Source organism: Coenobita brevimanus, chromosome 92 (genome assembly GCF_032717465.1).
Source record: "Coenobita brevimanus isolate Jiangsu-jjx chromosome 92, ASM3271746v2, whole genome shotgun sequence".
In the NCBI taxonomy this organism is placed as follows: domain Eukaryota; kingdom Metazoa; phylum Arthropoda; class Malacostraca; order Decapoda; family Coenobitidae; genus Coenobita; species Coenobita brevimanus.
In genome coordinates, this window is record NC_137045.1 from 14445386 (window position 1) to 14469698 (window position 24313).

The 24313-nt window shown below is 43.0% G+C and overlaps 3 protein-coding genes across 6 annotated transcripts in view; 2 read left to right on the forward strand and 1 right to left on the reverse strand.

Annotated features, from left to right (window-relative positions):
- Nucleotides 1–379: 379 nt before the first annotated feature.
- boca (LDLR chaperone boca) lies at nt 380–7877 on the reverse strand. Its single transcript, XM_080282216.1, has 4 exons — nt 7703–7877; nt 4958–5193; nt 2162–2306; nt 380–1290 (listed from the first exon to the last, which is right to left on the reverse strand). Exons 1-4 carry the CDS (start codon nt 7862–7864, stop codon nt 1201–1203), a joined length of 633 nt encoding a protein of 210 aa, XP_080138342.1. The 5' UTR covers nt 7865–7877; the 3' UTR covers nt 380–1200.
- A 212-nt stretch (nt 7878–8089) lies between these two features.
- Nucleotides 8090–18841, forward strand: LOC145412111 (uncharacterized). Of its 2 annotated transcripts, none has more exons than XM_080282029.1 (9): nt 8090–8161; nt 9146–9235; nt 9636–9843; nt 13746–13983; nt 14277–14387; nt 15827–16046; nt 16432–16688; nt 17488–17657; nt 18286–18841. In XM_080282029.1, the coding sequence occupies exons 2-8, from the start codon at nt 9154–9156 to the stop codon at nt 17653–17655; spliced, it is 1284 nt and encodes a 427-aa protein (XP_080138155.1). In that variant the 5' UTR covers nt 8090–8161; nt 9146–9153; the 3' UTR covers nt 17656–17657; nt 18286–18841. The 2 variants fall into 2 exon arrangements, with proteins under 2 accessions (XP_080138155.1, XP_080138154.1); XM_080282028.1 differs by having other exon boundaries at nt 8096–8405.
- Nucleotides 18842–20455: 1614 nt separating this feature from the next.
- sigmar (Tumor necrosis factor alpha-induced protein 8-like protein sigmar) overlaps nt 20456–24313 on the forward strand; it is a 56026-nt gene continuing 52168 nt past the window's right edge. For 2 of the 3 annotated variants that reach the window (XM_080282231.1, XM_080282232.1), the window contains exon 1: nt 20456–20507. The gene's annotated coding sequence lies outside the window, so the exon portion shown is untranslated. The remainder of the gene's footprint in view (nt 20508–24313) is intronic. The other variant, XM_080282233.1, reaches the window with a different exon arrangement.

The following is a 24313-nucleotide window of genomic DNA, read 5'->3' on the forward strand; positions in this document are numbered from 1 at the left end:
ATTTTTATATAAAAGTTTTCTTGCTTCCTACAAAGCAGATTGGCTAGTTCCTCAGATTACAAGAACAGTTGTATAGAAAAAACACTGGTATTAAACATCCCTTACTTATAGCAAAGACTGCTTGTACTCCAGACTCACTGTAGTAATCATAACTTCTTCAACCTACATAACATAACCAATAAAGGTTAATTTAAACCATCTAATACTTTTTTTTTTTTTTTTGAAAAATGTTTTACTGATATAATCAATTTACAGTATTATAAAATTGATTTTGTACAACCATCACACACACATGAGGAACAAAAAAATAAATTTCAAGCAAAACTGCAATGCTTATGTACGCTACAAAAATCTGTAACAAACTGTTCGTTATGTTAGTAAAAAAAAAAAAAAAAAAAAAAAAAAAAAAACTTTAACTTACAGTGAAAACAATTTCACACACAGAGTTTGGGTACAAATAAAACAGTTGTGTAACAATGTGCACATTTTCTCACCTAGCACAGATACACACATCAAATGCTCTCTAGCAAATCCCAGATGAAAGTTGCCTGGTGCTGCTCTGTACTAACATGTGATGAACAGTGAGAACACAGACATAAATTGTCTGTGTCACGTAACTGGTGATTACTGTATTATGAAATGGGAAGACAACAAATGACTGAGAAACGGTCCTGGGTTTTTCCAAAGAAACCTGCCTGTATTCTTGCCAACTAAGAAGGGTCCCTAGTACCTCTTCCTATTTTATTTTTGCCTATGTCACATTCATATTATCATGTATGATATTTTTCAGAGCTACATCAATGCTTAATTTAAACAAAAAGATATCCAAGAAAATACATATATGAAATACGTAAAATAAATAGCCATGAAAGAGGTATTAGGAAGCCACTTGAGCTGTCCTGAACACTGCTCAAAGAGTGGTTAATCACAGACTGCCATGGATAGAAAAAGGTAAAAATTTCTATCAACAAATGTCATAATACACATGGCCAACAACTATAATCAGAGATAGTGAACATGGTTTGATTATAGTACTGCTTCAAGGATGCAACTAATTTCCTTGGCTGGTAAGTTATATTACCTATCATTTTTTCTTTTTAAGTAGGAGCCTCCACTCTCAAATCTACATAAAGTACAATTTTTACCACATCTTGTGCAACCCTGTCTGCTAACCTCGGCACGACCCTCTCATGTTAGTAACTAAAGCTCATCTCTCTTTTTCTTCTTCTTTTTGCTATTTTTCTCTTGAGACTTCTTTGCTGCTACAGCTTCCTTCAGTTCCTTCTTGCCCTAAAGAAAGAAAATACAGAAAAGATGCTATGAAACAATCCATATATATATTAGGCTTAAATGTTGGTGTGATGTAACTGTAGTGCTACAGTGCTAAGTATTTCACCGAAATTATAGGTTTTAAAAAGTTTCTTTCCCACTAAAGTACATTCCCAGGATCTCTGGTTCTGTTTGTCTACACCTTCTAAGTAGCCTCAAATGCCCAGCAAGATGTGGGACATGCAACTCGTGTATGGGTACTTTACATCAAAACCTATGACTGTCATGCAATAAAAAGATGTCAACAATGTACACAGGTACACTAAAGTAACTATCACTGGTTAGAGTACAGAACAGTATTGAAACAATTAACATTCAAAAGATGAACTTCAGTAAAATCATTCCATGACAAATGTTGAGACATTAGGACTGTTATAGATGGGTAATGTAGAGAAACAATTTGGGGACAAAACATTATTCCTGACAGGTGATTGGCTTTGCCATTTACAAAAATTTGTCAATAAAGTTTTGTCTGAATCATGTTTTTCTTACATCCCCCTCCTATTCTATGACAGATTACTTTCACCCAAAATACTTTTCATTTTATTTTTGCTGCTTTCATGCTATTTTACTCAGCTTTTGAGACCCTTTCTGAAATTGAAGTGTTAGACAGTCTTCATTAACTCACTCAGTATGAGAGATTTTTCCCAAGTAGAAGAAAGCTGTCTGGAGGTAGCCAGAATAAAGTAAAATATACTACTGGACTGAAGGAATTAAAGCCCTTGCACTGCAGAAAGTGAATATTCCTCTTCAATTCCTCTTACACATTTAGCCTCCATTACCACATCTGATGCAGAGTTTGCTGCCAAAAGTAAAAGGCATGTGAACTTACCTCTGGCGTGTGGTGTCCATGGTAGACCTTATTCTCGATGGAACACTCCTTCAGCTCTGGCTGTTGAACCAAGAAATCCTTGGCATCCCAGGCCTGAGCACCATCCTTGAACATGAAGATGGCTCGCCGCTGGTCAACCATGTACCTGCAAAACATTAACTTACACTGTAACCTCCTCTAAAACATTAATATTATCAATATTGACTTCTGTAAAATATATACATTCAACCCCTTCATAAGCCTGTACTTGGTATTTTAATATTACAGTAAAACCTCGATATAATGGACTTCAATAGACCAGAATTTGGTTTTGTAGGAATTGAGGAGCTACCGGATTAAATTCTTATATATCAGAAAAAGTCTGATAAAGCCAGCAGCAGTCTGGACTGCCTGACCACTTCAGCTATGCTCATCACAATAGGGTAAATAAAAGACATGTTTATCAGTGTACTGTATGGTATTATTATATATATTACACCATTTGATTACTGTAGTGAATGTGTAATACAGTACAGTACTGCAATGGCAGTGAAAACGGTTTAAAACCCGTTGGTGTGATCCAGGCTAATGTCTGATATATCGCAAAAAGTCAAGGTTAGCAGGGGGAAGTCTGGATGTCACTTTTATCGGAATTTTGCTTTTTTTCTTTTAATGGCTTGGGCCCTAATTAGTTCATTACAGTGGAGTTTTACTGTATACTGGTAAAGAGTAAGAATGGGAGGTTTAAATCTGTAGGGATATGACCATTCCACCAAACATACAGTACATGGTATGTTGCAAGCAGGGATGACCTAACCAGAGTGTGGTTGGGGGGTCACCCCCCAAATGCTTGTTCCCGAGTTGGTCAAAAAATTACTGAATTGGAAAAAAATGGAGAGTGCAGGCTTTTTTTTTTTTTTTTACATAAAAGTAGAGGTCTCTGAGAGGACAAAATATTTTTTCCATCCATCCATCATCCAATCCTACGTTGCCCCATGGGAAGCGTAGGAGTACAGTAATTTTTTTTTATATATATACAATAAAACCTCAAAATAATGAACTAATTGGGGCCTAAGCCATTCTGAAAAAAGCAAAATTCTGATAAACGCGACACCCAGACTTCCCCCTGTTAACCCGGACATTTTCTGATCCATCAGACATTAGTCTGGATCACACCAATGGTTTTTAAACTGCTTCACTACCACTGCAATACAAATGCTGTACACTGTACTGTATTATACATTCACTGTAATAATCATATGGTATAATATATATAATAATAATGTACTGTAACACTGATAAACATGTCCTCTATTTACTTTATTGTGGAGAACACAGGTGAAGGGGTCGGGTAGTCCAGACTGCTTCTGGCTTTATCGGACTTTTTCTGATATACTGTGTAAGAATTTAGTCTGGTAGCTCTTCAATTCCGACAAAAGCGAATTCCAGTCTATTGATTTTCATTATATCAAGGTTTTACTGTATTCAGTGCACTCACTAGGTTCGCACCTAATTGGTACCAAAATTACCTCACGAAACTAAATTTCATAAAACTCAAGCATATACTTTGCATGTAATAAGTGGTAATTGGTTCTGGGGTTAGTCACCTCATTCCTCCTTATTTACCCATTAAAGACACAATACCCCTACTATAAATTACATACAGTTAATCAGACATATATTGCTGAACCGTAATAATGGAGACTTTACTAACATCGGCAGATTGGCTGAACTGCTTGATGAGGCTTGAAGATGAGTTCCAAGGCTGGGAGTGGTGGTTAGTTACCACCTGCCCCCTCACTACTCTCCACCTCACTAGCACTCACTGCATCACAGTCCTTTCTAACTGAACGCACTGTTGACTCTGGTCAATTAAAGTACTTCACAATACCACATGTTCCAGCACCACTGTCCAGCATGGCTAGTGTACCATGCTTACCTTCTAGAGAATATTTCTTCATACTCACACCTTTAGCTATAGTTCTCCCAGGTACCTGTGCCCTTTCTGGAACCCTCAGCACTGCAGTCATGCATTATGTAATCGTGAAACACATTACACAACACATGAACTACAGACTCAATAGATAAAGCCCCGTAAGCGTGAGATCACAACACAAAGTGTTGCAGGCTATGATGTCACAAACATGGCAGTGGCTAATACCATACCTAGTTTTGCTATGCTAATACCTGTGTAACAGTATTTATTTATTTTTTTTTTTTTTACTTCTCCGACTAAGGGCAAAGGCTTCAGGGCCTATCCCCAAGTCCCAGCAGTCATCCTTGGGGCCCAGTAGTCCTCCTACATCTCCACACGTCACCACTTCAGCGCTAACACCCACCGTCCATATCGAATACATGCTAGGGCTGTCTCATACAGGGCTGGTGTATTGGTGTTAGCGGGGGGTGTTTTTACGACATGTCAGTGGGTCTTCTGGCAGATCAGTAAAGTCTACTTTTTATGAAATTCAATTCCATAAACTGTTCCCTGCCCCAGCAGGGATTTGAACCGGGGTCCGTTAGGATCGCAGGCCACCTCTCTACCGACATTGACTGTCAATATGGGAATACAGATAAAATAAAAAATCTTTCTCTTTGGATGATGATGATGATGACTATTAAAGAAGAAGCACCAGTACAGTATGTTGTAGAAGTAAGCTGCTATAGCTACAAAAAAATGCACTAAACACTGTTTAAAGCTTACAATAAAATAACTAGCAACAGCAAATCATATGAGGAATATGTTAAAGAAATGGGTGGGGTTCTATCCATCTCTGCTGACATATTCTCAACTGTGCCAGGAAGATGCTAGGTGATTACCTCTCAGCCTGGATGTGGCTGTTGTATAAAGAACCCTGCCATATCTTTGTAAACTCCTCTGCCTCCTCTGGGCTGATCTCATCCTTCAGCTGCACAAACATCATCAATGTACGGCCCTTCTTGCTCATCTTGAGAAGGTCCTCTGGGTTACCAATATTGTTGGGGTCAAAGTTAATCTTGGGCTGTGGTCGCAAGTGCTCAGGTAGCTCATCCTCTGGTAGTGGTTCCTCATCTTCCTGAAAAGTAGCCATTTAGTCCACAATTCCACAATACAGGATATAAGCTAGTACTGTACTTTCTTGCTTTTGTTTCACGTGATCTTGTTTATTAGCTATCACAACTATTTTATGGCCTGGTTTGAAAAGTTCTGTTAAAATTGTAACTGTACAGTACAGTAATAACTGAGAAACCTTGCGACATGTTACTTGAGGCAATATCAACCTCAGTTAATATTTCTGCAACTTAAACAGTATTTAACATATACAGTATCAATAATGTTGTGTGTGTAGCTGAAGCCATATCCTGAGTGAAATTCTTAATAATCAAACAGCACAAGATGCCATTTACTTCTAATCTTTTCTGGGAACACAATAACTGGTAATGATGGGCAAACTTAATGCCATGTTATCTGAGACAATTCCAACTTAAATATTATATCTGCAACTTACAACTAAAATACCATATCTTGAGTGACTTGCTGTAGATCTTCTGGTAATATTACTTAGCTATATAACACACACCATGTTATATAACTGTACCTGATGGAGGAGGTGGAAGGTGCATGCAAGATATTCACATAAGAAATCTGTGCAGTGAGGTGATGTGTGGGGTGAAGAGAAGACAAAAGGGGGTGCAAGGAACGGCATGATGGAATGAAGAGGTGAGACAAGCTGTGGCACAAAAGAAGAAACCATATAGTGAGTGGATAGGATGCAGAGGCATGGAGGAAGTTGAGAGAAAAAGGGTAAAAGATTAGTAAGAAAGAGTAAGAAGACAGTGGATGAGGCATTTGGAAGGAATTTGAGTGTAAAGTGGTGGGAATGTGAGAACATGGTCTGGAAAGAGGTAAAGAGAGAAAGAGTGATAAGAAGTTAGCAGGGGAGTGAAAGATAAAAATGGTTGACTGTTGATGGAGAAGGGGGGAAAAAAACGAGCAGATGGAGAGAACACTTTAAGGAACTATTAAACATACAGAATGAAAGTAATGTGAGTATATGTGGCTAGGGAAAGGCTGGGAAAAGAAGGGAGCTGAGAAGGGAGGAAGAGATCAGAAGGATGGAAGTACTAGAAGCAATGAAAAAAGTCAAAATGGGGAAATCCCCAGGAATTGATGGAGTGTGTGGTGAAATGATGAAGCATGGGGGAGAGATAGTAGTAAAATGGATATGGAAGATGTGCAGATTGGCCTGGGAGAAAGGGAGAGTTCTGGAGGATTGGAAGTCAGGTATAATTATTCCCCTGTACAAAGGAAAAGGGGAAAAAGAAGTGTGTGGTAGTCATAGGAGCATTTGTCTTCTGACTGCAATAGGAAAAGTATACGGTAGGATACTTATTTACAGAGTTAGGGAAATAACAGACGAATTAGTTGGAAAGGAACAAGAAGGTTTTAGGAAGGGAAAAGGTTGTGTAGATCAGATATTCATCCTTAGGTCTCTGGAAAAGTTTCTAGAGATGGGAAAGAAGTTGTATAAAGCCTTCATGGATTTGGAGATGGCATATGACAGAGTGGACAGACAAGGAATGTGGAAAATATCAAGAATATGTGGAGTAAATGGGACGTACTTGGGTAGTGTGATGAGTATGGATGGAAGTTTGGAGGATGAGGTGCTTGAAAGGGTACAACAAAGAAGAAAGACTGTTCGTTCTTTGGAAGCAGTGATAAGAAACAGGGAAGTGAGCATGGAAGTAAAAATGTCACTGAATTATAGTACCGTAGTGTCACCAACTCTAATGTATGGAAGTGATGCTTGGACCTTATTGGATGGACATATGTCAAGAGTGAGGGCAGTGGAAATATGTTACTTGAAAAGTGCATGTGGAGTTAAATGGAGAGACAGACTAACAAATGAAGAAAAGAAGGAGTATTGTGGTGTGGACGAGACAGAAAGCGTTTGGAGAAATACACTGAGGTGGTTTGGCCATGTAGAGAGGATGGAGAGTGACAAACTAGCGAGGAGAGTATGGGTAGGGTGGAGGGAGGGAGAGGCTGAGGATGAGATGGAGGGATGGGGTGGAGAGGTATAGCCTATGAGAGAGGGGGGAAGGCAGCGAAATGGCAGGTGACAGGGCAACATGGAGGCAATTTGTTTGTGGCCACCCCTTACAGGATTAAGGCGTCTGGCAACACACAGATAGTCAGACCATTATTCACAAAGGAACCTCTTATGGCTGATCACTCTGGCTACTGCTGAACTCAGTCTTATGCATGGTTCTTTTGACTAAGGACTGATAATTTCAGTGATGGTAGTAAGAACATAATATTAAAGACTTCATCATACTGAAGAATAATCCCTCATTCACACTGTTTACTAAAATATGGGTAAATGACAAACGATACCGGCTTTTTCCCCTTGCATATTAACCGGTAATATTGTTTTAATTATACACACAAATGGCATAGTATCCACACTGAATGAGGGCGGGCTTCACAGCAGAATATAGTGACAGGAATTACTGGAGGACTGTCAATGAAACAACATACGTGAAAAAATAGTGATAAATTGCGTCACTCGTAAAGCAACTCACGTCCCATTGCTCGAGTAATCTCTCTAAATCCGCGTCAGTGTAGTCTCGTATGTCTTTCTTGGCCCAGGTTGGCTTATCGTCCTCCTGAAATTTCTTTGCCGTTGCCAGCGTGACACAAGCCAGCAGAAAAGCTAGCAATACCAGCCTCCGCCACATCTTCATCACGTTTGTTGACACCTTGTTATTACTCTCGGTGAAGTTAACTTGTAGAGCAAATAACAAACATACATAATTCCTAAATTATTAATCGTGTAGCTATAACGGTAATGAAATATAATATAATTTTTAATTAGTTATTGAAATATTATACATATGCCAGAATAAAGAATTTCAAGTCCAGCCGTTATATTCACAGTGTTGGCAGCTGATTTTTGGCAGATGGCAGTAGTCGCGTTGGGATTGGAGTTTATCGGTGGTGTTGCCAGTATATGAACCATTTACCCTCTTCGTAGATCAAGGGTAATGTTTATTGAGCAGTCATAAGGATGGAATATGAACTCCGAATATTCTGAAAAGCAATAACTAATGAGTTTTCCCCATACGATGGTGTTAAATCGTCATGAAGCAATCATCTAATTTTGGTTATTGTGTGCCTGCCCTTTTGATCTTAAGTTTTGTAAGGAATATGTTCTCACCTCGTTAGTCGTTACATGCATCACCTGAAATATCAACTAAGCATCGCAAACACGAGCTGAAAAATACGGTAAATACCCTCTGTGTTTGTAGGATTTTGCACCTCCACATTCTGGTTAATTCTGATTTCTGTCAAACAATTTATTTAATTTTCGATAGATTGGGCAAGTTTGTGCTGTCTGGACGTGCTACTCCTCATCCTGCCCTTGGGTGGGAAAGGAGGTCCTGATGATGATGATGATGATGATAGAAAGACTTCCCAGACTGAAGTGCTTAGAAACAGTTTCAAGTTTCATGCGTTTTATAATCTTAGTATCGCAGTTTCTATGTGACAAAAACGTGTTTAGGACTCAAGCAAAAGAGGAAAGTTTGGATATATAAAAGCGAGTGTCCAGCAAATGGGACATCCATCAAATCACTGATGGTTCATGCATTGTGATTTATCAGCTTTTTTATTCATATGTGTGAGCTTAACCATTTCGTCAGTAGCCGTGTTAATGAAGGTGGGGAGGGGGTGGAGGTGGAATCTTTGTCATGTTCATCTCTCCTTGCTTCTGTCAGTGAGTTTTATCGTTTGTTAGCCACCTTCCCCACCACTCGGGTTTACATTCACTCTGCTTCTTAACCTGTCACGGCGTTCGTCCTCAGTGTCAGTATATTGTATTATCCCATTCACATCAAACATTATCTTTCAAAGGCGTTAGCAGGGCGAGAACTGTCACTCTTTGATGTATTGGTGATGATGATAATGATAATAGTGACGACACAAGTGCTGTTAATGATACTGACGCCGTGTTCTTCCATCTGCAGGTGCTGTGATGCCCTTGCCCTCACCCTACCGTAACCCGGGTCGCTGGCGGGCGGTGGTGTTCCAGAGGGAGGTGCGGCACGGTACTGCAGGTGAATGTCTGGGGTGTCCTTAGTTTTGTATAGGGAAGATGTAGCGAGCGTATCCTAACATCACCAGGCATTAACAAACCACCTCTGGGAGTTTTCTTTAGAGGGCCGGTAACCACATGTGAAGGCAATTTAATCCTTGCTGCTGCTAGGTGTCATTCAGCTAAGGGGAACTTCTACCCTCTAAAAGGCCAACATGTTTTAAATTAAAGCTAGGCAGTCCTAGGACCCCTGTGTCTCGAGCAGGTTTATGCAGGATTGGCTTTTACTTTACCGTTTTCATGCTAAATAGTACTGGGTACTCTATATCTTCGACTCTGAAATCCTATATCAGTCTCTATCAATCTGTATGTGTATCTTCCCATATCAGTGTCTCTCTCCTTCCATACCCATCCCCCACCAGGGTGCCTGCTGTCTGGTGTACTGGTAGCGCCCATCCTGATTCGTGTGTGTGGGTGGGGGCTGGGCAGGGTGGTGACGGGGGTGGCTTTGTACTGCCTCGTCCTCGTCCCCGCCGTAACCAGCTACTACTCCGCACCCAGGCTACTCCTCAGGGTCCTCAAGGCTTTGCTAGCACTGCCAACCCTCCTCGCACCACACCATGCCGCGAGGTGAGTAATGTGGATTTGTATCGTTGGCTTTAGAAGTTCCACTAGGGTTCGTCCACACTGAATGCTTGCTGGCGCGGGCGGGTGAAGGCGAGAACTGCTATGGATTACAGTGATACATAACTAGTCCGCACCAGCAAGCATTGGTGTGGACGCGGATTTTCTCCTGTCTCCCAGTAACTCAAGTATATTAGTTTGCATAGGTGAAAATGACGGTTAGTTAAGGCCATCTGCTTAACTAACAAAACAGAGCGAAATGACTGCATGCAAGTTTACCTACACATACAGTAATGTGAGGTAGTGCAGGAGAAACTGAACTTTTGAAGCCAACAGTATATTTCAGGCCTGTAGTTTTGTTAAACCTTCTTTCACCTTAATGTGGCACAGTTTCGTCTTTTGCAGCGTATTTCACGGAGCTCAGTGGCAGGGAAAGACAATGCTACAGCTCTACACCCATTCTCTAGCATTGTTTCGTGGGTAGCATTATATTCTAGTGTTTATCTACTGTTACAACTTAGCATTCAAGATGAAGAATGGCAATTTTAGGCTGAGTTAAAGTGAGCAGGGTATGATAAGATCTTGCAAATATTCATCGGGCGATACGTATTATTGTGGATGGTTCGGCATAATCCTTTTTATTTGTATTTATTTGTATTTTCTATTTCACTCTTGTTTAGGGAGGGGGAGCATACGCAGAAATCTCCAAATTTTTATTTTCCTCCACTAATTACGATATCTCCTGAGCTGAATAAAATCATGTGTTCGGTTACCCACGCTTAATAATGAAGTCCTTGTGTTGCAGGACTAGAGGAGGTTGATTCTGTGGCTTTCAATAATAGGGAACTCTCATAGATTGAATAAAGCTCTCTAGCGGTACCAGGTAGCAATAATGAGAGAGAGAGAGAGAGAGAGAGAGAGAGAGAGAGAGGTTACATTTATAAGGAACCAAGAAATGTGAGATTTAGTAAAAGGTGAAGGCTATGGTTTAGGGCGATAATAAGGGCTATGATTTGGGGCTGTAATGAGGGTTATAATCAGAAGTATGCCATAATGAGGAAGTGGTGTAGCGAGGTACGAGCCATAACTAAACATCGGTACAAAGAAAAAAAAAACAGGCAGCAGAGAACAGAAGCAGCAGCAGCAGGAAGAGGAGGTGGCCATCACAGGATACTGCTGGGTGATGTTGCTGCTGATCTTACCTTCGTTGCTGTGTGTGTGTGTGTGTGTGTGTGTGTGTGTGTGTGTGAGAGAGAGAGAGAGAGAGAGAGAGAGAGAGAGAGAGAACTAAAGACTGGCACAACACAACAGGTAGCAGACAGCAGCAGCACGAGGTGGCCATCCCAGGGTACTCTTGGCTGGTGCTCCTTCTGGCCCTGCCCTTCCTGCTGTTCTTGTTACGGCCTCACCCCCTCCTGCTGGCCCCTGCTGCCCTCTGCTACGTCACGCTGGTCCTGCCTCGTGCCCTCGCCCCTCAGATGCCCCTCGTCTCCCCTCTGTGCCTATCTCGTGGCGTTCTGGCCCTCCTGACGGGGTAAGAACTGGTGCATAACCTTGGAGGTGCGTGAGCAGCTGCACGTTGATAATCTTATTCCCAAAACGTGTGACAGTGTAGATTACTTCCAAAATCTATAAAAAAAAATTGCAAACTTAAGCACTAAAGCTGCGAAAATATTGTTAATCTTGGTAAAATTCGCCAAACATTATGATAATGATGCTAATGGTGATGATGATAACTCCAGTACAGCGATCCAGCTGGCGTCAGCCGAGTTTGTTCAGCCGAGAGGGAGGCTTGGAATCGTGATTGTTAATTTCATCATAAATTCTCTCATGGTCTGTACAGTTCTAGTATTCTCTTCTAGTTAACGCCAGACGATTTTATTCAGCTGAGAGTGAGCCATCAGTGCCTGAAAGTGCTACGGTTTCCCCTCCATGCGTAAAAAAAGAAACACCTCCCTCGTTTTCCTTTGCCAAAAAATCTTGGTTACAACTCTGGAAGAAAACTGGACGCTTATGTGAAGGGATGGAGTGGGTGGAGGTAGATTATGGGTGTGGGTGGGTATAAAACTACAGTGGGGTGGAGGAGAGTGGGTGTATAACTGGCATGTGGGTGGAGGAGATTGGGTGTATAAAGTGAAGAGTAGGTGGATGTGCGTGAGTGTAAGCGGGACTTGGGGTGTATCTTCAGTGTGGAGTGGAGAGAGTGGGAGTAGAGTGGATTTGTGGGTGTATAACTATAGTGTGGAGGTGTGGGTGGGAGTGAAATGGGTGTAGGGTGGACGTATACGAGGTAGAATGGTTGGGGTGGTTGTACAGCTGGAGTGTTGGGGTGTGGATGTGGTTGTGGGAGTGTGCGTATAACTGCAGTGTATGGAGCTATTGGTGGGAGTAGAGGGGGGGGGGCATAGGTGGGTTGGAAATGAGTTGTGAGTGGGTGTATAACTGAAATATGGTCAAGGGAAGTTGGGTGATCACGTAGGCTACTCTCTCTCTGTCTCTCTCTCCTTGGTACAGTAGTTGATTGGTAATATTGATGCTTGAGTGTGTTAGCGTGTGTGATATCGGTGTTTGATGGTGTTACGTGAAAGAAATAGAGGTGTGCTGTAGAAATCAGATGTAGAGAGGAACATGGTATAGATATGTAGTGAAGAAGTGCAGTGAGATGAGAACCTGAGCTGGTGGATATAACTGTGAGAAGTTTTAACTGTTATTACAAGGAATGGTGAAAGTCAGGTTGGGCATTGTTATTTCTTTCATTTTTGTTTTCCTTTTTGATAACCTTCAGTGCACATTAGAAAAAGAGGAAACGAGTAAGGAACAAGGAGTAAGTAAAAAAAAAAAAAAATCATGATGAGGATATAACGAGAATATAATTGTTGCTCCTACGTTTATACAAGCTTAAGTTTTCTGTGGAGGTCCATTTATGTCACTGGAAATAGCTTGCACGGAGGCGTCTTATTTATAAATCTGTAATCACCCGTCTCTTTTGTGTACGTTTAACTTTGGAAAGGTTGTGCTGTATTTGGTGGTGTATTGGAATAACAAAATATGACGAGGAATACGAAATACATCTGTTTGTTTTGCTCGACATCTTTGCTTTGTAGAGGATATGGCGATGCTGGAGAGGGACGCCTTCGTGTGGCGGCACCGATGTAGCTGGTCGGCTCTGCTGCCCGGTTATACAAACGTCCCTCAGCTCCTTCCCTATCTCCTGAAACGGGGATGGTGAACTACAAAAGGAGGGCATCTTCAGCCTGCAGTCCACTGGGTTCACATTCAGATGAGCCTGGGGTTCCAACTACTACTAATACATGGCATTCCCGGAGAGGACTAAAGATTTTTCGTTCACGTAGTGATATCAAGGTCTGGAGTCGATCACGGTGGCGTAGTCCTGGCCTCTTGCATCTCGAAGAGGTAAAATGTGAAATTCTATGCTATCTTATTATTTATTTATTTATTCATGTAGTGGGTTAGTCGGTTAGATAGATATAGTTTAGATTATTAATCTGTCCTGAATGTTATTTTATTCCTTAGCTTCTTTTTCCAACCCCCAACACTAGGGAATGGTGCTTCTAAAGGCCAATCCACTTAAATATATCAAACATATTTTTACCCTCAACAAGACGAGTACGGTACAGTCGCCCCAAGAAGTGATGGCAGAGTTTCAGACTGCCTCGGTCGCCATGCACTGCCATACGTTCAATGAAAACTTGGTGAATATATATACAGGTACTTTGGTATTTACTTTTGTTTTCTGTAACAATTTTACATAATTGATTTCACATTGTACAGTTGTAGGGAAGAGTATGTGCATTATCGCTGACCGAAATTTTCTTGATACTCTGCCGTCACTTCCTAGGGCGACTCTACACAAAACTAACTTCCTTCCCTGTTCTTCGCCAATACAGGTGTGTGGGGTGGTGTGCTAGTTGTTTACAAGGGATAGGCCATCTTGCTCTACATGTGGTGCAAGGGACGGGTAACCTCGCTCTACAACTTGCACAAGGGACCGCCCGTCTCGTCCTACAGCTTGCCCTAGGACTCCTGCAAGTGGCTCTCCTCCCCTACACCTTGACCTGCCGTGGCTTGCCTGTCCTGCACCGTGCCTATGTGTCTCTTCGTGGCCTGAGTACCATTGTTAATCAGGTTTGTGTGTGTGTGTGTGTGTGTGTGTGTGTGTGTGTGTGTGTGTGTGTGTGTGTGTGTGAGTATGATTTAATTGATTTACTTGCATTTTTAATATTAATGAAAAACTGAATTATACTCTTGCTTTTGAAGAAATATCGGGCACTGATACATTTTCTAATGTGTTTCTCGTACACTTACACCCTCATTCTCTAATACACATTTTTAAAACACACTGATTTGCAATATTTACTCTTTAATTTTGTCGATATATCTGTTTACCTATGTATCTGTCTTTCTATTCATATATCCAGGCTGTGTTCTTTCTTATGGTGGAGGGCGTGGTGGTCCCAGAGGCGCCCCTGACAGCTCTCCACACCCTCCTTCTCTACACCCTCATCCTCTACGTCTTCCACGCCCTCTATGTAAGTGTTTAGTGATTCTCTCTCTCTCTCTCTCTCTCTCTCTCTCTCTCTCTCTCTCTCTCTCTCTCTCTCTCTCTCTCTCTCTCAAATGTATCTGTAACCTTGTCTGTTTTTATTCGACTTTTTTTTTTTTTTTCATCTATGTGTGGCGTGACGCATTTCTCCTCACCTTTTGTCATCTTTGTATAATTTAAGTCGTCTCTTTCTTCATGTTTACTATTATTATTATTATTATTATTATCATCATCATCATCATCATCATCATCATCATTGCAGTCTCTTGTTCCCACCTAAGCCTGGAGTGAGGAATAGTCTATTTATCTATATACCTAGGCTGCTTCCCCCAAGGAAAGGGAGGTAGCCGAGACAGGACGACACACGCCCAATTTACTCATCCATTCAAACACATTCATTCGCATCTTAGCCCCAAAGGGTAGAAGGGACAGATCCTCACCGCACCACACCGCACGAGGGTCAATTGCGCAATGCAATTAGTGACATCCGCAGCAGGGCCTGACAGCAGAGCTGGTTTACCCCTGCCACATCATAATAGACCCATCCCCTTACCCGCATCTGACCTGATTAGCTGATTAGACCAAATGCGGGAGAATATCCCCTCAGGGCTGCGTCATCATTTACTCATTCACAATTTCTCTCCATTTATTTCTGTCGCGCACAGCCACTCTTCCTTGCTCAACAGACATCCCTCTCGCATCCAACGCTCTCTTCACATTGTCCATCCATCCTATTCATGGTCTTCCTCTCAGCCTTACACCTCTCACATCAGATCTACAGTAGTTATCTTTTTCAACAATCGCTTATTATCTATTCTCTCCATATGCCCAAACCATCGCAACACCCTCTGCTCAACTCGATCTGCCATCTCCCGAACAACTCCAGTTCTTCTTCGCACTTCATCATTTCTCACTCGATCCATACGCGTCACTCCACACATACTCCTCAGACACCTCATCTCCATTACATTCAAACTTTTCCTCTCTGCTACACCCACATTCCACGTTTCAGCCCCATATAACTCTGTACATCCATTCTAAGCGAACGACATCCAAACACTTTTATCATTCCTCCCAGCACCTTTCCTACTTCATTCATTCTAAACTTCACTTCGCATCTATTCTTCCATCCACATCAACATTTGACCCTAAATACTTAAAACACTTTACCCCCTCAAGCAACTCATCATTCAAAATTATATTCAGAAATAGTATTAGTATTAGTAGTAGTAGTAGTAGTAGTAGGAACAGTAGTAGTAGTAGTAGTAGTGGTAGTAGTAGTATTACTAGTGCCGGTAGTAGTGGGAATAATAGTAACAATAATAATAATAATAATAATAATAATAATAATAATAATAATAATAATAAAAAACCTTTACGTCCTCAGGCACACCTAAATAATCTAACATTTCTCGGCATTTCCAGAGGAGGCAGTGGGGTCGAGGGGTGGGCGTGGGCGCGGGTATGGGCGTGGGCGGGCTGACGGTGTGGTGGGCGGCGGGTCGGATGGGCAAGGGCGTGGCCAGCTCGTGTATCATGGTGTTGTTTACGTCTTTAAGGGCAGCACAGGTCAACCCCAACCCACACCCTGTGTTTGTGGTGGCCACGTTACTCTACTTCTTCGTGACTAGCTTCGGGGATACCGGTGAGAGATAGATAGATAGACAGGTAGACAGAGATAATGAGAGCAATTTTGAGACCATTTGACCAATTCGTCTTGCACTCCACTTTTCCTCTTCGTAATCACCAGCAACTTGAAAACAGGAGAGAGAGAGAGAGAGAGAGAGAGAGAGAGAGAGAGAGAGAGAGAGAGAGAGAGTAATTTCCCAAATGATAATGATTACTCATACTTCATCTCGTTCATCCAGTTCTAGCCAGGCGGGCACCTCACTTATTTACTTCATAATTACCTTGAATGAGGACACAGACGAGAGAGAGAGAGAGAGAGAGAGAGAGAGAGAGAGAGAGAGAGAGAGAGAGATGGTGAGTGAATAAAAGGTGCTTAAATAACAGTATGGGCATGTTTGCAGTATCAGAATGGGTGGTGCGGGCGGGGGTGGACGAGGGCGAGGAGTTCTGGGTGTGGGCAGCGTTGAGGGCGGCTCCGGTGGCAGCGTCGACAGCGGCCATGGCAGTGGCGGGAGCGTCGTGGCGGCGGCCCTGGGTGGTGGCAGTGGCGGTATACACCAACGTGGCGGCTCCCGTGGCGGCGGCAGCGGCGGAGATGCAGGGCCACAGTGCCACCAGGGCGGCACTGGCACTACGCTGCAGGCGGCCAACCACGCAGGTCAGGTCATGGCATTTTTTGCTCTCCTCACACCACACCTTTTGCGCACCTGACATCGTGTTCTGGAGGCCTAAGGAGACTCCTTGGCACTTCTGTCTTAAGAGATTTACCGTCCATATAGGCACTGACGAGGAGCCTACACGTGGTGGTGCTGTGCACCCTGGGGGAACAGCTACAGCGTCCACCCGGGAACTCAACTTCCTCATATAGCCCTGCACCTCGCCGCGGGAAGGACCCTAGTCCTATCCTGGTGAGGCGTTGTCCACCAAAAGGGGTTGCCGGATCCTCACACTGTATATGTACTGTACTATACCTATAGGACGACCTCACAGAAGCAGTTGCTTACCTGTGGTCGACGGGTCTGCTCGGTCAACCAGTCCGGGGTTAAGCAACAACAACAGCAACTGTGCATATCACATTGTGATATGACTGTTTCCTCATATTGTTAATTCACTGTTCACATATTTATTCAGAGCCATGTTCCCTCATATATATTCTTTCATTTTAGGTATTGTTAGACGATTTAGAGGAAACTTTAAATCTAAAACCAATTTTCCCACTAGCAATGGAAAATGCTTAATATCAAAACGTTAAGCAAAATCTCTTCAAAACTAGAGAAACACCAAAGTTCATTAGCTACCGTGCTGTATGATAACTAGCCGTGTGATGAAGCTTATTACCTTCATCTCCTCATTTCTTCACCCCTTTAGTCTCTCTCCGTCCCTTTTTCATCCCCTTAGCCTCCTCCCAGTTCTCACTCCCCTTTAGCCTCACCCCCACTCTCTCACCCGCTTTACAGGAGGCGGAGGAGGGAGCGACGTGCCCCGTGTGCCTGGAGGGGGTGAAGGGGGGTAGTGGGGGCCGTGTCACCCCTTGTCACCACCTCTTCCATGCCCCCTGCCTCTCTGCCTGTCTCGCACGGTCCCCTCTCTGCCCCCTCTGTAGGCAGTCCATCATACATCAGTGAAGGTAGAACAGAAGTTTTGTTTTTGTGTATTTCCTGTAGTTGTTGATAGAATTGTGTTGCGAATCTCTCTCTCTCTCCCTCTCTCTCTCTCTCTCTCTCTCTCTCTCTCTCTCTCTCTCTCTCTCACTACCACCTTTTCCACCCACCGTTACCTCTCATCCTTCTCCCCATAGAGGTACTCCTACCTCTATGCTTCTCCCGATCCCGTCATGCGCCAGTGTCGGTAATTATGTGTGTGTGTGTGTGTGTGTGTGTGTGTGTGTGTGTGTGTGTGTGTGTGTGTGTGTGTGTGTGTGAGAGAGAGAGAGAGAGAGTGAGATTTTCGCGTTGGAGCCTTTTTTTTTCCTGTTTATATGTGTGTTTTCTTCATTATTTTTATATATATTTTTTCCATTTTTTTCGTGCGTCGCGAGAACAGAGGTATATGAGAGTGGTGCTTGCTAGTTATCGATAATGAGTGGTTATTTATGAGGTGGGTTTAGTGGGTAATTCTCTCTCTCTCTCTCTCTCTCTCTCTGGATTTCTTATTCTTTATCTATATCTATCTATCTATCTGTCTGATTGTCTGTCTATCTGTCTGTGTATCTTTATCTCTTGACAAGTTATACGTTAAGAAAATGGTATTCCTAGGGACTGTGGCGAAAAATGACAACTACCCACGTATTCCCTGCGTGACTAAAAGGAGCGGGAACTGACGACTGGAACCCAAGTTGTTGTACTGGCCACGTGTAAGCAGCCTCGAAGCTCTGCGATGAAGCTGAGGAGATGGAGTCTGGACTTTCTTTCCTTTGATTCATGTCCCGAAAGATATATATATATATATATATATATATATATATATATATATATATATATATATATATATATATATATATATATATATATATGAATGAGTCTTCTTCCTGATATCCTCGTCCTACTTAAAATGGGAAAAAGGGTTAGGCTGATGATCAGTATGATGATGAGGGTGTTGATAATTTTGATGATTAAGATGGGGATGATGTTGTTGATGATGATAATGATGATGGTGCTGATATTTATGATGATAAAGATGGTGATGATGATGATCACGATGGTAACGATAATGATACTGACGTAAATGATGGCGCTGACGAGCAGGGTGATGATAACGATGATAATGATGTTAGTAATGACAGTGAAATATGCTGAATAAATAGATATTTACACCGCGTTTGCGAGCGTATTATTTTCCTATAATTACACCCACGCCTGCGAAGCGAGTGCGAGTGTTACGGTATGTTTTGATCGACGTCTGTCTGTCTGCCTGTCTGTGAACAAAATAACTTGAACAGTTTTCATTCAGTTTTAAGCAAATTTGGTGGAGGGGTAGAGGGGCAGCCAAGATGATTTTTTTTTTTTTTTTTTTTTAAGAATAATAGGTCAAAGGTCATGGTGAAAGGACTATGTCAAAGTTTGACCTAACAAACTGTTTCAGAATCCGATTTAGACAACAAAGTTGAAAAGAGGGTGCTAAGATGATACGGTCATGTGGAAAGAATGGATGTGAACAGAATGGTGAAAAGGGTATTTCTGATTGAGTGTGATGGCGGGAGGAGGTGTGGTACGCCAAGAAGGTGGATAGATACGGTAAAGGAGTGAATGAGAAATTGAGATATGGAAACTGATGAGGCTGGGGAACTGACAAGAGATCGAGCTGGCTGGATGAATTTTGTGAGGAGTACCAGTGTTTGGCGCCCACCTTTTTAATTTGACAGTAGTGGGACTGACTTTGTCGGATAAGTTGATGAGAAGCTGCGTGTGGAATAAGTTATATCTCTCCAGTGGTGCCAAGATTTCGTGGACGAGTGATGCACGAGTGGGTGTGTGGGGCATTCAACTGGGTAAATATTGGTTAGCATCTCATTCGATTTTTTTTCCCCCCTGGTTTTCTGGATTACACATTACCCCACCGTAAGGTGGAGGAGGAGGAGGTCTGGATGATGATGATGATGATAATGATGATAGATCAAAGCTCAAACTTGGTTGGGGGGGTGTTGATGGTGATGTATCAAAAAGGGCGTTCGATTTAAGAATAGTCCAGGTTTTAGATCACAGGGCAAGGCCAAAGTTCGACCTGTTTATATGCGTGTGTGTGCAAGATAACTAATACAGTGCTATTTTGATTTGGGTCAGACTTGGTGAAAGTGTTGAGGGTCTCCTGAGGGACTGACCCCATGATCTTGTGAACAGTATGTCTAAGGTCAAGGCCACATAGCAAGGCCGACTCGGACAGTTTTTATCTGATGTAGACATAACTTTGTGGATGGTTTCAGGGTAAGGTTAAGGTAAAGGAATTCGATTTCCAGAAAAATCAGTCAAAGGTCAAGGTCACAGGAAAAGGTCAAAAGCCAAGGTCACATGACAAGGCCAACTCCGACAGTCTTGATTTGATCTCTACCAAATTTTGTTGAATAATTAAGGGTCAGGAGAGAATGAAGTCATTCGCTTTGAGAGCAATCGGTTAAAGGTCAAGGTCACACGGCAAAGTCACATATTTGACTCTTGTTGGGCAGTGATCCTTCTTGTGTGTGTGTGTGTGTGTGTGTGTGTGTGTAATTATGCATGTATATATGTGTGAATGGTTGGTTTTGTGCATGTGCTTGTAGTGATCAGTGATTTTTGCGGCACGCGTGGTGGTGGTGGTGGCGGTGGCGGTGTGTGGTGAGTGGCTGGGGTGATGACTAAGGGAAGCAACAGATGGCAGCACCAGATTCCTCCGCAGTCGACACTCGACAGAAACTGGGAGCGGCGTGTCAGTTGTACTTTGGCTGAGGTGGGTGTGTTTTGTGCGGTTCGATCTCTCCTCTCGTCTCTCGGATCGTAAACCTCAGGTAAGCTGTATGAAATAAATTTCGTTCTGTCAGTCCTCCGGGAGCGAAATACACGTTCATAAAAAGCCGGGGGAATTCTGTACAAGTCCGTTGCGTTCTCTTATACGTTTCTTTTGTAAGTTTTGAAACATTTTGATATTACGACGTTGAACAGGTAGCATAGCTCTGAACTCGCGAATGTGGAGTACCGTCCCTGAATTGAGATAGATGATGCGGTCATGTGTTGTTGTTTATGGGTTAGATTTTTGCGTCCTCAATCCCAGTACGGTTTCTTGTTGACAGTGCGCTTGGAATTGTGAACCGGGCAGGTGTTACTGGGGCTTGTACCGGGGCTCCAGTAACGGTCCCGGCCAACCTAACCCAATACATGCAGATCCCACCACCACTTTACTCTCCTCCCCCTTCCTGTTCTCTTCCCCCCCTCCCCCACCACCTCCTCTTTCCCTTTCTTCTCCATCATCCTTCTGTCCTTCCTCCCGCCCCCCCTCACCTCCGCTGTCCGTTGGTCGTCCTTCTCTTTCCCATTCTTTCCTGTCCTCTTTCTTTCCGTTCATCTGCTTTCCCCCATCATCATCCTTCTCCCTCTCTTTCACCTTACTTCTCCCATTCTTCCTATCCATCTTTTTCCCTCTCTGACAGTCTCTCTTCCAGCCTCCTCATCTCGCCTCTTTTCCACCCTTCCTCCTCTCTTTTTCCTCACTTCTCCCTATCCTTTTCATGTGCCATCCCTCTTTATTCTCCCTTATCATCTACTTCTCTCTCGTATCCATGTTTATGTTCTTTCCATTCCTCTGTCCTTCATTACCTTCCTTCTCCCTGTCCCTCCCTTTTTTCAGTTTTCGTCTCTTATTTTTTCCCTTATGGCGTTTCTTCCCCTTTATTCACCTCTTCCACCTTTTCTTGACCACATTACTTCCCTAACCCTCGTCCCTCTCGTCCTCCTCCTTCCTTCATTTTCCCTCATGCTCATTACCTTCTTTCTGTTTTCCCTTTTTTTTTTTTTTTCTGTTCTCGTGTTTCTCTCTTCTCAACCATATTCCTCTCTCGTCACACCTCTTCTCTTTCCCTCTAATCCTTCTTCTGCATCTGCCCCCATTTTTTCATAATCCTTTTTTTTTTTTTTTTTTCATTCACTCTTCCTTTTCATCCTTCCTTCCTTTCCCACTCTTTCAGACCCCTTCCTTTCCTTCTGGACCTCCTTTGCTTTTCCATCCCTTTCCCTCTCATCTTTCATTTACATCCCTTCCCCCCTTTTTTTCTCATCACCCTCCCTTATTTTCTTTCACCTTCCTCTGTTTCCTTCCTTCCTTCCTTTCCCACTCTTTCAAACTCTTCCTTCTCTTTCCTTCTTCCTGTCTCTCTGTACCTCCTTCCCTCCCTCTTTCCCTTGCCCCATTGCCCCGGTAGCACAGTTCTCATTTTCCGTTCCTTCACTTGGCCTTTCCCCCATTTCGCATCGTCACCGCCATCCCCCTCCCCCCCCCTTACACCCAATCTCTCTCTCTCTCTCTATCTCTATCTATCTATCTATCTCCCCATAACCAAGGATCAGTAATCTGGTGGGGTTAGGCGGTTCACACACTCCTCTTTCCTTGACACTATTTTTATTTATTGTATTTTTTATTTTTTATTTGTTTGTATTCTTTTGCATTAGGCTATTGCAATTAATTTTTCAAAAGGTAGGACCTCTCTCTCTCTCTCTCTCTCTCTCTCTCTCTACTACCGCCAGTTGATTTTATATATCTAGGGGAATCCCTTGCCCTTTTAAAGGTTAACTTTCTTTTCAAGGCTGGAGTGATATTTGAATGGAATGGATGGTGACTCATATTTCATGGGTTGCTCTGTTACTGTAGTGTTTTTACATTAACTTAGCCCAGACATTTGTCCTTTTGCTACTTCTTTCACTTAACTCAGTGGCGGAATAAAACAATACTATGCATGCTGTAATGGTGATACAGTGGTTGTACATCCTTTCAATAGCTCAGCTTCGTGACTAGCATCATGTTCTAGAATGACTCAGTTTTCAGGATGGAGAGATTAAAATTTAGGCTAAGTTAGAGTAAAAAGTTCACACTTCTACTTATGTAATTTTCGTGTTCATGTTTCTGGATCCCTCTCTCCCCATGTAGCCTAATAGTGTAAATTAGTGCTGTAATGATGATATGTAACTCTCCAGTATCAACTGAAGATAAATACTAGTAACGAGACAGCGCGCCAGTGGTGAGCAAAACAGTCTGATATTGGTAGAGGATTAAAGGTTAAGGAGGCAGTGCAATGGATAATGGTGCCTCAAGTCTGGCACAGCACAGGATAAAAGTGACGCCTGTTTTACTGCGTCACTTGGGGCAGGTCCGTCACTTTCTTCCCTGACGCATCATATCAGGGAGTATCTTCTGTGCGTAGAGAAACTAGTTTTGCCTCAGGAATATTAACCAACACCAAAAATTGAGAAGGAGGCTGCAAGAGGTGATATATTAGGCATACTTGTGCTCCTGACCGCACGGTACCCCTCCCTCCCCCTCTCCACCTCCTTCTCCTCCTCTTCCCCTCCTTCGCCCCCTCCCCTCATTCTCCCCCCTACCCCTCATTCTCCCCCTCTCCCTCTTCCTCTCCCTCTCTCTTCCCTGACGCTACCGTGTGTGCTGTCTGTGTCACTGGAGATTCAAACTCATCCCCCGCTGTCCTCACTCCCTCCCACCCCGGCCGACCACCCACCATATAAGGGATCACTACACACACTACTTTCCCCCCTCCCCCTCCCATTCCACCCTCTCGCTCTCCTTCATTCCTCCTTCCCCTACGTTTTTCTCCATTCCTTCCAAATCCTCCCTTTTTCCATTTTCCCTCCTGATCCTCCCCCTTCCTCCTCCTCCTTAACCCCCCCTTTTCCTCTCTTCCGTCCCCCCAATCCCCCCTCTTCATTCTCTTTTTCCTTTTCTGATCCTTCTTATTCCTACTTTCCTTCCAGTCATCCCCATTCCTCTTTCCTCACATTCTACCCTTTCACTCTCCTTCCTTTCTTACCCCCATCTTCATATCCCCCTCTCCTTCCCCACCATCATACTCCCCTTCTCCTTCCCCACTTCACCTCTACTCTCTTCGCCCCCCACCTCACCTCCATCCTCTCGGTCCACCACCCCCCACCACCCACCCTAGTATACTGGAATGATATACCCGAGGGCGTAGCTGTTAGCGATGCGGTGGGGGGGTTAAGGACGCACGCTGTTTTTTTTTTTTTGGGGGGGGGTTAAGGACGCACTCCGTTTTCTTTGCGTGGTGGGGGGACTACTGGAGAACTACAGTATAATATCACTGACTAGCCCCCTCAATTCCATAACCATTTTTTTTTTACGCTATCTTCAGACGATATAATATAGCACAGGGGTGAAAGATTTTGAACTAGATGAGGTAAATTTTGACCTTCAGTAACTCCTTCACTACGAGGGGATGGGAACAATAATGAAGTTTAAAAGATGGCATCGTAGTGAAAGAGCTTGATTTTTTTTTTTTCATTTACTTATTCTAGTGTTTTCCTGTTCTTGTTCCTTTGCTCTCAATCCATTTAATCTGTGACTGGGGAGGGGCAAGGTTAGGGTGATGGTTATATGACCAGTGAGAGAGAGAGAGAGAGAGAGTGTGTGTGTGTGTGTGTGTGTGTTTGTGTGTGTGTGTGTGTGCGCGCGCGTTCGTCGTTTTCTCTTTAGCACAGTATTCACATCATTATCCTAAGTTGCCGTATATTGCACTGGGTAGACAATAAAAATAAGGCCAGGACAGTGAAAAATAAATAGGGTGAACAAAAATAA